Source organism: Harpia harpyja, chromosome 7 (assembly GCF_026419915.1).
Source record: "Harpia harpyja isolate bHarHar1 chromosome 7, bHarHar1 primary haplotype, whole genome shotgun sequence".
NCBI lineage: Eukaryota > Metazoa > Chordata > Aves > Accipitriformes > Accipitridae > Harpia > Harpia harpyja.
The window spans coordinates 26,338,783-26,353,287 of record NC_068946.1 but is presented as its reverse complement, the minus strand read 5'-3'; the positions used below and the strand labels follow the sequence as shown (position 1 = coordinate 26,353,287).

General features: G+C 36.0%; 2 protein-coding genes across 10 annotated transcripts in view; one reads left to right on the top strand and one right to left on the bottom strand.

Moving 5' to 3' along the window:
• Positions 1 to 609: 609 nt before the first annotated feature.
• Positions 610 to 14,505, bottom strand: part of SGO2 (shugoshin 2) — a 17,167-nt gene continuing 3,271 nt past the window's right edge. For 3 of the 9 annotated variants that reach the window (XM_052791562.1, XM_052791561.1, XM_052791559.1), the window contains 6 exons: positions 10,874 to 10,951; positions 10,050 to 10,132; positions 9,416 to 9,651; positions 6,878 to 8,899; positions 3,446 to 3,593; positions 2,150 to 2,577 (listed from right to left, as the gene is read on the bottom strand). In XM_052791562.1, the coding sequence (XP_052647522.1) occupies positions 2,472 to 2,577; positions 3,446 to 3,593; positions 6,878 to 8,899; positions 9,416 to 9,651; positions 10,050 to 10,132; positions 10,874 to 10,951 (2,673 nt within the window). In that variant the 3' untranslated portion in view covers positions 2,150 to 2,471. Of the gene's footprint in view, positions 1,155 to 2,149; positions 2,578 to 3,445; positions 3,594 to 5,476; positions 5,942 to 6,744; positions 6,771 to 6,877; positions 8,900 to 9,415; positions 9,652 to 10,049; positions 10,133 to 10,873; positions 10,952 to 11,358; positions 11,535 to 12,174; positions 12,658 to 14,505 lie in introns of those variants that run through there. The other 6 variants (XR_008235883.1, XR_008235884.1, XM_052791557.1 and 3 more) reach the window with 6 other exon arrangements.
• The window catches only part of KCTD18 (potassium channel tetramerization domain containing 18), a 17,539-nt gene continuing 16,211 nt past the window's right edge, over positions 13,178 to 14,505 (top strand). Inside the window, exon 1 of the mRNA XM_052791573.1 lies at positions 13,178 to 13,215. The gene's annotated coding sequence lies outside the window, so the exon portion shown is untranslated. The remainder of the gene's footprint in view (positions 13,216 to 14,505) is intronic.

Here is a 14,505-nt window from a genome sequence, read left to right as displayed (position 1 = left end):
TCAGAAAGAAAAAGGCTGTTTGCTGAAACTTCTCAGATAATCATTTTAACAGCTCTGTTTTGCAATATAGATCCCATTGCCTGGGTGATGAGGTCAGTTTCGTATTGGAAGAATTTTCATACAGATGGAATACTTTTTTTTCCTGTGAGGTTCTGTATGAAAACATCTCGTTGTCCTTATTGCTGTACATTTACCACCTTTGCATGGTCTCTGGAACTGGTGACCACAGACAGACAAGCTCTCTGTTTAGGGGATAAAGGTCCCCTATGTAAACTACCTCACTAGTGGCATATTTAACTCCAAATTCATACATGGAATGTTCTACAGGATCCTGGGAAAGCTGCCTTGGGGCTACAGACTGTCATAAAAAACCAACAGAAAGCAGTTGTGGTATTACTTAAATATTTGTAAATAATGCTTTTTTGCCTCTTACTGTTTATGGTTGTAGTTCAAGACTTGCATGTAGAGTGGACACACCTGAAAGCTATATCCAAGAGTACATTTCAATGTGTACGACTCATTTTTCTGTCAAAATATGCAGCTGAAATTCTGGCAACTTACAGGAGAACAACGTAGGTTCCCCTTGTTGAATTTCATGAGATTGCTCTTGGCCCATTTCTCCAGACTGTCCAGGTCCCTCTGAATAGCAGCATAACCATCCAGTGTTTCAGCCACTCCTCCCAGTTCTGTGTCAACTCCAAATTTGTGTAGGCTGCACTCTGTCTCATCATATAAGTTGTTAATGAAGATGTTAAACAGTACTGCCCCCAGTATAAAACCCTAGGGAGCTCTAGGGTTTTGCCTCCAACTGGACAGTATGCTGCCGATCGCAACCCTGTGGGACTGGCAGTTCAGCCAGTTTTCAATCCACCTCACTGTGCATTTAACCAACACATACTTCGTCAGCTTGTCTGTGGGATGTTATCAGAGATAATGTCAAAAGCCTTACTAAAGTTCAGACAAACAACATCTACTGCTCTCCCCTCACCCACCAAGCTAGTTGTCTCATTGTAGAAGGCTGTCAGGTTCATAGAGCATGATTTCCCCTTTGTAAATCAATGCTGACTACTCCCAATCACCTTCTTGTCTTTAACAGGTGTAGAAACAGTTTCCAGGACTATCTTCTCCATCAACTTCCCAGGTTACAATGGAAGCTACAGTGAAGTACAAAGCATACAGTTTGGTTTGGTATTTTTAAGAATATGTTATAAATTTAAGAGTATCAGTACTGTATCAGACCAAAGGTCTAGCTAACCAAAAAACTGGTCTCTGAAAGTTTCAACAGTGAATGCCCTTGGAAAAAGTATACAGATTGGTCAAATGCATAGTAAGGCTTCTTCAGAATACTCTTCCAGACTTAAACAATTTGCAATTCAGGGACATCCTGTGCCAGAAATATTGTTTCTGGTAATTCCTCACAGATTTTTCTTCCATTAATTTGTCTGATCAATTTTTAAGCCCTTGTAAACTAATAACATCCACTCCTGTAGTAAGGAATTCCTCAGTGTAACTGCATACTGTGTGAAGAACCACCTTCTATAACCTAAAGAAGTTAACTTATTTGTATCTCATTAAAAATGAGCTACAGCTATCTTGGTTGCAAAATGAACCTGAACTTATCTGATGTAATCTGTAAAAGTTGTGTGGGCTGTGAACTATAGCCTGCAGCTGGCAGCATCTACGATTCAGATAATACCAGAAAACTGTCTGTCAGCTGACAGTGGATTATGGAATGCAGAAGTGATTCATGAGAATCCAGAGGGGAAGCAGAACAAAACCTGATAGCTGAATGGTATGATGCAGTTGTATTAGTCGTCACACTAGCACTCTGTCAATTGGAAACTCAAGGTGTTGATTTGTCTGGATCCTATTTACTACTGAATTTCTATTGCAATGCTATTTTCTTTCTGGCTGCCTCTGGCGCATACTCTGGACACTAGACTTCTCTCTATTATTCCTCAAAATGAGACTTCCTCATTCAAATTTCAGTATGATTCTGTCAAATCCAGAAGTCAGCTATCAAAAAAAAAAAAAGGATTGTCTCCATCTGTTTCAGTGGATTTATTAAAATTTGGGATGCTTGTGTCTGTTCCAACCAGCACTGAGAAATGGTTCTACTCATGGTAAATATGAACAACTCACATTAAAATTCCCGAAGGTGATTTATTTTTAATTCTCATTAAAATGTACACTTTTCTTACAAATTAAGAAGTGCTGCAAACCCTTTAAACAGATTATAAATTACTGACCAGAAATGCAAAACACAAGAGTGGAGCCTAACCTGTATTTGCCGTCCTCAGTAAAGTATCCTGTGTCCTTTGTATAGGGGCTCCTTTCCAGGAAATTCCACTTTGGAAGACCTTTACTAATCAAAGAACAATAAGCACTCTATACTGCTAAACTTTTTTTTTTTTTTTTAAATTGTACCCATTTTAGAAGTATCGTTCATCAAGGCAGTTCTCTTGTCTTCTTCAAATAAATTTTGATTTACTTTTAAAACTTTTTTTATTTTTTACTTTATAGACTGGGGAATCCAGAAATTGTGTATCTGTAAACTGATCCCCACGCCTTAATTTGCTGTAAACAAAAGAAATAAAAGACATCATGTATGAATATCACGAAGCACCTATGTAACTATAATTATAATAATGATGTAATTATAGTAACAATCCCAAATGGTAAATACTCTCAATGAAAGCTTGATACACTAAAGAAATTAAATTTATGGAAAATAAATATGTCTGAAATAGCAAGGCATAGATAACTACTATTTTCCAAAATAATGCTAAAAATAGTAGTCTTTTAATGTGATTTTTTTTTAGTTTACCATATTAATATGTGAGTAATCATAACTTATTCCTATAAGACAAAACTCAAAAATTACTTAAACCAAAAGCTTAACAGCATCCATTCAGGACAGTACACTTGAAAATAAAATATAAATAGGAAACAGTAATCTAAAATCTTGAGTGACATCCACATTTTTTTCTGTTACTAGTTACTGTCTCTCTCCAGAAATACAGAACCTTATCATTGTGGGGTAAAAGAGGAGAATGTGTCAATATCATAACATTACAGCATTTTAGCATCCAATTAAATTAGTAAAAGAAAAACGTAACTCTAATTCCTTTGCAGTTCTTTTACAAGCTCTCTGGCATAAATATTTCTGAAAAGCCAATGGTAAAGTGAAAAGACACTTCCTCCATTCCTTTTAGCTCCTATTTCTCCTCAGTCTCATTGCTTCAATGAGAAATTGAAGTGGCACTTGGAAATCCTGCCACACTAACAGGAAACGTTTTATATCAACACTGAAGTATCTTTGCAAAAGAGATTCATGAAAGAGAAAGTGCAACTTCTTATTTGAGGGTTTTAATAGCAAATCTTTACTGGGGATAGTTATGTACTCCAAAAAAACAAACAAAAGCCCTAATTGACATATACCTACCTGTTTAGATTGGGTTCTTTGTAGCAAATAGTGGTTCTTCCTCGTCTAGATGGTGCTGCTGAGTTTTCTTCTAAGGTTTTGGAGGATTTAGGTAAGGAAGTGTGGGATCGTATACTAGTATTTGTCAGATCTTGCAAAGCCATACTCCCTGTGAATACAGTAGTTTAAATGCCCCATTTTAAATATTTTCTGAATCTTTCAATTCATAATTATTTTTAATTAGTATTTCTTAATTGAGGTACTTTGGTTACTGCTCCTACTCTAAAGATGCTCAAAAAAAAAGGGGATAGATGAGCAAAGAAAATGACACTACAGCAGCTTTCAACCTACACAAATTTGGAGCTGTCTGAGATCTGCCATGGCTCTTGGGACATTTTAAGAAAGCCCTATAAGCACTATAATTTGCAGCTAGCTGCTTAAGATTCCCAGGAGTTATTGCATTTAAAAAAGTAAAACTGCACACGGCTCATGACCTTGAATGCAGGGGCAGGGCATGCTGTATAATCTGAAGATTCAACCTGTACAAGAACAAGAGTTCTCTAGTACTGCATTTTCCAACTTTACCCTTGCTCTTTGGGCATACGTGCATAAAATGAGCATAGCAAGGTGATAAAGTGAGCCTCCTTATCTTCAAAACTGTGTACTACCAAACTATTTACAATGCCTCGTAGTTTGAGCCACTGAACATGTCCAAGAGGAATACTCCATAAAAAAGTAACCAGCCTTGGTAGATGTACTATTTGTGTCAGCTTTCTGTAATCCTTTAAGACCAATTCGGAACGCCAGACTAAATCAATATTTAATTTGGAGACAAATATTTTGATAACCTGGGAGAAATACTGAAATTATTACTTAGCCCACATTTCAAAAAATTCTAAACCATTTATAGATCATAGTCTCTCTGAAAAGCACTAAGATTTAATGCAGACAGCAATCCAAGATGAAAGAAATACTCTTCATCTGTATTCCTTAAAAGTTCTTCCAAGAGTGTACATTCCTCACTGCTATACGTCAAGTTTTAGATTTACTGCATCCAGATGAGAATGTTTGGAATGTAGTTTTCCAAAGGAACTGATTTTAAAACTCTCCTATCTTCATTTCTTGAGTTTGAATGCTTTACCTTAAATCCTCTGTGGCAGCAAATGGATGCTATTGATAGAGGAAATTCATACACATATGGGATAAATGATGAGGTTTTTGTTCTGCTTCTCTTGAGACTAATAAATTATATCACTGTATATTTCTTACCTGTCCAAAAAGTGAAGGTTTTCTTTCTTTATTATAGCATCTGAATGCCTTGTACAGTCTTAGCATACACATTCTTAACTGATGGTCAAGCTGATGGTACTGTCCTCAAGTTACAGCAGGGGAGGTTTAGATTGGATATTAGGAAAAATTTCTTTACTGAAAGGGTTGTCAGGTATTGGAACAGTCTGCCCAGGGAAGTGGTTGAGTCACCATCCCTGGAGGTATTCAAAAAGCAAGTAGACAAGGCACTTCAGGACATGGTTTAGTGGACATGGATGATGGTTGGACTTGACAATCTTAAAGGTCTTTTCCAACCTAAATGATTCTACAATTCTGTGATTCTGTGAATTACTATTGCCCCGTAGTAGAACTCCGTGCTGAGATCAAGTGAAACATCTCAGTGGGTAAGACTGATCATTTCATCACTAGTCCTCTGAAATGTGTTAAGCAGAGACAAAGTCAGAGCTTCTTCATTGGATTTCTGCTAACTCTGCTTCTAAGTATGAGAGACATTATGGTGACTTTGGGCTGCTTGCAGCAAGTTCCTCCTGATTTATGAAGGCAAAAGAAAAACATTGTCTTTTCAAGGAGTTCATTAAGGAAGAACAATGCTCATTTGGTTTAAATGAGAGGGCTTTCCAATCATGAAAAACCTCCAAAGTTTGGCTGCCTCGCAAATCAATCTTGATTTGTTCTAAAGTGCAAGTAAACTGTTATTCTGAGCTTTCCTAAAGCTTAAGGTTAGAGATCAGGTCAGCTTCTTTTTAAGAAGTAAGAGTTTTGAGACATCTATGAGTTTGCATTATCTAGGAAAGCTGGATGCTTTGAGTGTGAATATTTATGTTCACATAGATGCAACTACATAGAGACTTTCATTACAGGAGACTTTCAAGTTATATTTCTAAGTACAGCTCAAGGTAGTGATCAGAAGAGCTGGCATCATCAGAAAGGATCGCATTTCCTTGCTTTCTTTTAATTCAAGATACCGATTTGGATGTAGGATGAAAAATGAACTGGTTTTTGAACTATGCTTAAATGGGTGAAGATCAAATAATTAGCTTGCTTTTAATGTCAGTAGTCTTTGATACTGCTGATCACAAGGGTTTACTAATTTATCATTAAAGCTAATAAAATTATTAGATCCTTTTTCTACCTTCCAAAGAAGGAATCAAAGATGAGAAGATGCAACTGCAAATTACCAGGACTAATACGACGGTCTAATTCTGCCAGTATTCCTATTCTGTGGTGCTGTAAAATAGGAGATTTTTTTTTTGCCATTGTGTCCTAGCATTCAAATGAAGACAAGGCGGTATGTGCTTGATAGTTTGGGATTCAAACTATTAATTTGAGCTAGGAAACTGTCTAGGTGTTGGGACATTCTCAGAGACAATGAAGTAAACTTGGTGAGAATAAATACGTTTACAAAATAGACCACTCATGCTACAAAACTTCAAAGCTACATTTTAAAGCATATTTAAACTCTAGCATAGACGTGATAGTCACATATTCCTTTAGCTCCCTTACAGTAATTTCATTGTATGACAGAAAAATCTAAACCTATCTTCCAGACTACCCTGAAGTTTGATTATTGTCTTAATTTAATGTATCTTACTTAAAAAAGAGGTTGTCACATGAAAGTTTGCTCATGGGTAGACTAGAGGAAACGTGCTCAAAGTACTTTTTTTTAGACCTCAGAATTGCTGTTGAATTGCAGTGTTTCTAAACACATACAAACAAAATCTTTAAGTCCAGCTATGTTCTCCATTTATGAAGGGAACAGTGTACTTCACACTCTTATTTCCCTTGTATAAAAGCCCAAGCTATTGTATCTTTTCTATTCCCAACTTTCTGAATTCCATCACGTTCTTTGAAAAATGAATACATGCTCCAACTATAATTGCTCCTCAAGAATGTAGACTACTTACAGCTGCCCAACTAAATGTCATCTTGGAATATATTAAAAAGTAACAAGGATATTAGTTACCACTTAAAGATATTGTGACTGAAATATCATATAGAATATGAATAATTTTAGTGATTTTCAGTCTTACCTTTTTCCACTCCTGTTTTATCCACTCTAAGCAAGCAATAAGAGTAGGATAGTGTTAAGAGAAGATACCTTACCACTATTTCAGGCACTACCTAATTCAAAATGCCATTTTTTTTTCTTACCCATACACTTACCATGGCAAGGTGTCAGAGTCTTTTTGTAAGTCTCTTTAGAAATATGATCTGGTTTTTCTTCTGCTTTTCCAGTACCCAGTGCTTTATTATGAGCATTTTCCCCACAGATTTCAGAGTTTTTCAGTATAGAGAAGTTCATGGAAGCATTGTGGTTATCAAGAGCTGGGAGCTCCACATTGGAAAGACCTTCCTGGAAAAAGCTATCTACATTTAATGGCATATTCTTAGAACATTTGACAGGTAAGAATTTTAAAAATTCTGATTTTTGAACCATAGGGTTTAACTTGCTCATAAAGGAATCTATCTCATGAGGGACTTTCTGGTCATCCAAAATATTCTGCCCCCCCTGATCAATGTGCCTGAAATAACTTTTTTCTGGTCTGGTCTCAGTACTATCAGAACCAAACCTCTGTTTCTGCTTTACCTGATTATCAGGGAAGTTACTAATGTGAGGGTTTTTATGTGCCACTGATGAGGAATCTGCTTTCTTTAATGTATTAGCATCATCCTCAACTTGTTCTTTAGCTTGTGGTGTATTCATAGCTACACCATTCTGAGTAACTAAAGCTACTTGCATTTGCTGAGTTTCAGTTATTTTATTTCCACAAATAGGCTCTGCATGCAATGCATCCTTGATTTTTAATTCTTCATTTTTACTAAGTGAGAACTGTGTAAGATTTTCTTTTGGTATTATATATGCTTTCCGGCTAGCCTTTGCCAATGTACATTTTAATGTGCCTGGTGAGAAATTGCTACTTTTTTGGTGTACTTTCTGAGTAATTTTACGAATGCTGTCACTTTCAGTTTCTCCACTTTGTCTGTAACTACTTTTTTTGTTGTATTTTCTCATTATAATATTCCTCTGGTCTTGTTTTCTCTCGCTGGCATGTTGGTGTATCTCTGTTTGAGACTTTTTTGAAAGATATTCTCCATACTGCCCATTTTCCTCTCTACAGTATTTTGCTATGTTCATTTTAGAAGGGTTTTGAAAGGTTTTCCTGTTTGTTTTTGGTCTGCTGTGTTTCTCATTTGTATGCAGAAAGTCCCACTGTAAAGGCAATACATTAGAAGTGTTATCTTGGAATGGTAAATTTTCAGCATAATAAACTTCTGGTGGGGTCTTGTTAATAGAGGAGTTTAAGTCTGCTTTTTGTATTTTGCCTTCCATGTCTTCACACTTTTCTGAGAAAGTTTCTGTATTTGTCTCCTGTTTTCCTGGACTCATTAAGTTAACCTGGTATGTCCTCCTAGTATCTTTAGCTTTACTTGGACAATATTGTGCTTGATAATATTTGCTGGTATTTAGCAAACTCTGTTTCCCTACAGAATTTCCTGTAGGTAGCTGTTCCATCTGACTTCGGAATAGTTGAGGTTGTGAGTCAGTAGTTTTTGAAACTTCAGTATTGTCAGCCCTAGCATGCCCTTCTTCTGCATACAAATTTGAACTGACTTCAGTCTTGCTTTTAATTTTCTCTTTATCCTTCTTAGAATATCTTACTTTTCTGAAATTTGCTAAAATTTTATCAGAATTTGCATTACTATTTTTATTTTGGTGTAATTTATCTTTGTCCTTCACTGTAACTGTGAGTAGTTCACCTGCATCACTGGCAGTCAACTCCATATCAGCATCATAAAGAGTTTCTTCAGGTGTAATCTTGTCAGTAGAAAGCAGCTTCTTAAAATCTATCTTACTTTCATTGCTAAATTTAAGAGGTGAAGGAATAATGTGAGGCAAGTGACTTGAACTTTCCTGCAAATTCATGTCATTGGTGTTGCTGCCGCTTTTGATACCATGATGAGGCAGATTTGAGCTACATGTTTTATCAAAATCCTTTATAGTAGGTTGAGGTTTTGACTTACGAAGTGCTGCACGTTTCTTTCTTTCAGTCACATTTCCACAGAATGGCAACAAATTATCATTATATTGTTTTGTAAGCTCCTCAGACTGTCTTAAAGATTGTGTATTTTTGACATGAGTCAGGAAGGCACTACTGCAAGTTAGTTCTGGGCACAATTGATTTTCTGCAAAGAGACAAATTTCAGCAGCTTGGGGAAAAAAGAATATAGTATAGTTATCAGAATAAGACAGATTACTGAAGGTTGGACCAGGAGCATGGAAAATTACAAACTGCGTTTTTTTGGTTTTTTTTTACTGAATACACACATTCTGTGTTTGGTCCTTAAAAATTTAGTTAACTAGAACTAATTTCATATTTTACCAAAGTTGGACTTTTGAAATTGGGTATAAAAATGTATTTTTCTATAACTACTTCAGTTATTATTTGGTTATCTTATCAAAGTTTTATTCTGTTCACATTAATTTTGTTACATTTCAGCTGTGTTTTTTCAATGAACATTATTCTACAAGTGATTGTCAGGACATCTATACTTATGGGTGAGCATTCTATTTTTTATTAGTTTATTACAGTTTTGGAATCTTACTATAGCTTCTGTATCGCACATCAAGTAATGAATTATTAAATAGTAATTCTCAGATAGCTCTGAAAAATAAATCACCCGCACAGGAATACATCATACCTTTTAAAAATATATTTTTCTCAACGGTTGTTTCCATTGGGTCTACTTCCATTAACTTTTGACTATTTGTACCAGAAGGCAATGATAATGCACACTTGACTTGATCTGCATGCACTTCCTTTGACAGAATAGCAGTACACTTGTAAGAATTTGGTATTTCACACACAGAAGGGCTATCTTGCTGTTTTCCATTAGCTGTTGCAATTAAAGGAAGCTTCACTGGCAGTTCTACAGATCTGAAAAGAGGAAGTTTTACTGTGCAGATTTTTATTACATTTTATGCCATAACAATCCATTGTTTAAAACATTCCCTTAATAATGTATAAAAACAGAAAACATGAACTCAAGTATGAAATCTGGTTCTATCTTAGGGGCAAATGTATTTTTTATGATAGAGAATCCTGCTTTTTGCTGGTGAGCTCCCATGAAGAAAGCAGCAAGTTATTCAAACAGAAGTTTTGTCTACCCCTCTCTCTCTCTCTCTCTCTAAATTCCAAGTTGCAAATAGGTAATTTCTGAATTAGACAGGAAATTGTTTCTCATCACCTCAAAAATGTCTAGGACAATATACAAAGATTAGTTGTAAAAAAAATCCAGGCACTTATCAACGCCCGCATTTAATATAACCACTTACCTAGCAGACTGACACGTACTCTTGAACTGGTCATCAGTAGGGCTACTTGGACCAGCTGACAGAGGAAGAGAACTCTGAAAATTCTTTCAAAATAAGAACAGTAGGGAAGTAGAAACAGTTGAATATCCTCTTATGTTTTAAGTATTGGAAATATCCACAAGAAAAAAAACCCAATGAATGGGCAAAAAATAGTACGGATGAAAGCTGTATGATATTCAAACACACACAATAATTTTAAAGAAAAATATGTGTAGCAAAACTTATCAAAATCTGTAACCTACTTGCATCCCAAAGCAATGTATAGACTTTTTAAATGTAATGCAAAGTGCATTATATATATAGATGCACAGAGCAACACTATGCAACTGTTTAGAACAGACAACAAAAATAATATTTTTTAAAAAATTAACTGTAATTTTGCCATGACACAAGGACTAACATGGACTATGTTTTCTCGTAAGGTTTCCACATGCAAGATATTTATTGCAGCACTAAGCAAGGCAGGCAAGTAGCTCGCTCATTGGTGAAGAATACCATATACTGAAGTACTATGCTTTTTTTTTAACCACATGACTTCGTCAAAGCTAACTGACATTTAACTTTTAGATACCTTGTAAACCAAGATTAAATCCTAAATTTTTAGTGCAAGTGACAGCAAAATTTAATTGATTTCACTAGACTAGGGTTTTGTCCCCAGTTTTAAGGAATTTGGGTAAATGTTTTAAAATGCATATATGATTTCAACATTGCACTCGTTTAGATGCTTTGAAAATATTATCCTGGAAAAACAGTTCAATATAGTAATAGTTCAAAAACCATCTTACCTTAGAAAGACTGCTTATTTCTATTGCAGTTAAGAGGTTATCATTCAAAAATGCTTCTATTTCCATAAGAGTTTTATTCTGCATGTAAAAGAAAAAGTAATTTAAAAAAATATATTTTAAGTGGCTTCTGGCTTAAGAAAAGACAAGATAAAAAGGTGAATCTATGTTGTAATTTTTTTTTTTTTTTTTACACTCAGTTGAGTACAAACTGATTTTTAATACCATCTCAATACCTTTAAATATAAAGGTGAAGCTGACACAAAAATAGCTATGGAAAGACATCTACACTGATGGACAAAATAGTAAGTACAAAAAAATCCTATGAAAGAAAAATCAAACATGAATAGTATGCTATCAGATGATATAACTTCACAAATCTGAGATGTATAATTTAAATCAGCATTTTAATAAGCAATATAAGTTTCGAAAAAGAAAAAAGCTTGGTTTAGCTGATCTCAGTTTAAATGATATTATTTGCAGCATACCAAACAGTTTAGTTTTTGACGAAGCAAGATATTATGAAGCTGCAGCTTTTCTACTTCCTTCTGAAGAAAAATCTTCTCATTCTTTAGCTTCCGAGAATTTTCTTTCTCCACACTCAAAGCCACAGCTAATGCTTTATTATTTTGTTTTAAAGATACTTTAAACATAGATGAGTTATCTAAAGGAGACAAGATAATATTATTTTCAATAGCTTCAATTCCAGGCCCTCTCTGCATGAACTGTCACTATATAGCAACATTTTTATCTGTAGGTTTTGGTAGAACAATAGCAAAGCCTAACACTTTCTAATATAAAACTGTTTCTGTTAGCTGTCATTCTGATGACTACTCTGTCAGCTTCATGTTCAAGTTTATTTCATGCACGGATTCTACTCTAGTCTGGATTTTTTGGAATAAGGTTATTTTAAGAAGAAAGCATTTAAAAATGGATAGTTTCACAGGCATAAACATGTTTCCAAATTTCTAATAAACAAAATATACATTTTACAGCTTAAAGAGTTCAAATGTTTTGAGCGTAAATGTGAGTTTTGACAACAGGAAGAAAAAAGCTTTAAATTACAAATATACCTTCTATTGTCCTAATGAAAACCTGCCTACTCATATCTGTTACAGAATGTTTTAGGAACTTCAATTTTTTTCTTCTCTCCAGTGACACTGCGTATTGCCAAGATGATTATTTTTTTTTTTTTTTAACAGGCAGCAATTCAGCAAATCACATTAAATACAATTACTATTCCTTTTGAAGTCATACATTCTAAGTACAGTAAATGGCTTCGGTTTTATTTTAACAGGACTTACTTATTAATTTAGTTTTGATTTTAGATGCTAAAGAAACATTCCGTTTTGCAGCTTGTAATGTTCCATCCCTCTTCTTATGTCCTTTAACAGCATCCGAGGTGAAAACGGTAGATGATTTAGCAGTTGCTTGTTCATCCATCATCAAAAGGAACCTGTACGTTGCCACGAGGAATGCCCAAGTAACGCAGGGTCTTTCCCACACTTTTTAAAACTAAGTTTCATTGCCCCTTATCAGGATTTGTTATCTCTGAAGTTGAGAAAATTGCTTGTCTTTACCTTTGTTCAATTAATTCAAGCAGGTTAATGAATTGTTCCTTGAGACTTTTGTCACATTATCATAGAGTGGCAAAATATTTACCTAATAAACATGAAGACTAAAAGGATCACAGATTTTTGATCTTGTCCTCAAGTAATCTATCCAAGTTTACACGTAAAAGGGGAAAAAAACCCAAAGTTCTATCACTTCACAATATGACCAGACCAGCTTTTGCTTTGTCAGGACAAATTTTCAGTGGAGGCATTTACATAAACTGCATTACAAATACTGTAAATTCAAATAAACAGCGAGAGAGACCAGCCCGCAAGCCCAGGGAGAACAGGGAGCGGTGGGCCAGCAAACCCCTTCGAGAAGGCGGCTCCCCCCGCCCGCCGGTCTCTCCCGTCCTCACAGGCGAGAGCCCGCATGCACACGCCTGCTCCCGCCTCGCCCCCGGGGCCGCCCCCGGCTGCGCGGGCGCCAACGGCCGTCGGGAGGCAGCCGTTGGGCCCAGCCGCCCGCGCGCCCCCACCCCCACGGCAGGCCGAGGCAGGGCTGCGGGCCCGGCGGCGGGTGGGCAAACAGCCCCTCACCGGGCGGCAGGCGAGAGGGAGAGCGCGCGGCCTTAAACCTGCCAACGGACCCACGCCCGCCTTCTGTACTGTAGGAATGGTTACTTAGAATTACGTCAATGGATGGCATCTGAATAAAACGATACACCAAAGTAAGAAAAGACGGCAAACTTCCCAGAGAATCAGTAACACTCTGTGCTTCATAATTCAGAGGTAAAGTGCATAGCCAGGCTGTAACGGTTGGATACAAACCCGTTCTGTATCTACAGCTGGATTTGCACCTGAACCTACGTCCATCTTTTTTGATGCTTTGTTGATAATTATCAACAGGAAAGGCACTGTAGCAGTTTTGTCACGTGCATGCAAAATCACCCACGTTAAACTAGTTCACATGTACTCTTACATACGGTCACAGACATTTCTTTTCAGAAACGGGATATGCGTAAATCATTAACCTTTAATCCATGGTTCCAGTTCTTCAGTGACATTCCTGGGTCTTTTAAAAAGAAGCAGTGGGATGCGTGTAACTTTTCAACTACGTGTCTTTGCAAAACCGTTTTAAATACTAACCATTAATAAAGCTAACATTAAAAAAATAAATATTCATTGCATAAACACTTAGCATCAATCTCAGTGCACTGTGAGGAAGGGAGTAGGGAACTGCAGATACTCCTCTGTGCCGTCAGAGATTTTTAGGAAGAGTTTGAGGTATTTGGCTTTCAGTTCAAAGAGTTTCTTTAGGTTAAAAGGAGAAATCCATGTAATTCCTTCTCAGTGGAAAGTTAAATTTCTTTCTGGCTGATCTTTAGCTATTAGTAATAGATGAAATGACAAACAATGAATAGACAGTCATCAAGACAGTTATGAAAACAATAATAAATTTAAAACCCAATAGATTATAGCAAGTAGGCATGCTGCCTGCATACTTAGTGACTTGTAAGGGTAGGAGTCTCCAACATTAGAATTTGAGCAAGCCCACTTTTAGTTTGGTTCAGGTAATATTAGGACTGGGAATTGCAAGTAAGTATTTTAGTCTAATAAAATGCTTTTCCCCAAAATCTGTTCTAAGCCCAAAAGCCCTTGCTCTTTAACACTCCCTTCACATACATTCTCTTTCACTGGCTATGTGTGCCCAGTCCTACCATTAGTTAGGTGGGCTAAATTTGATCCAGGAATCAGTAAGTTTATAGTTAACACTTTTGTGAAAATCTTAAGAGAGTTAATGTTTTAATTTATTTGGAGATTTACAGAGATGTGGAAGGTTGAAATAAAAAACAGCATTAGGTTCCATAATGCAGTAATCATCATTAAAATCTTACCTTTCCGTGTACTAACATTACAATATGCTATAAAGTAAATCAAAGGAATCACACAATAATTATCAGTGGCATTATTTGAAAATATATCTTTATGAACTTATTATTTTCATAATCTGCTGCAAACAGCATTGGAGAATCTCTCTTTTCTACCTTTCCTTAATTTATGTATGATATCTGGCACAGT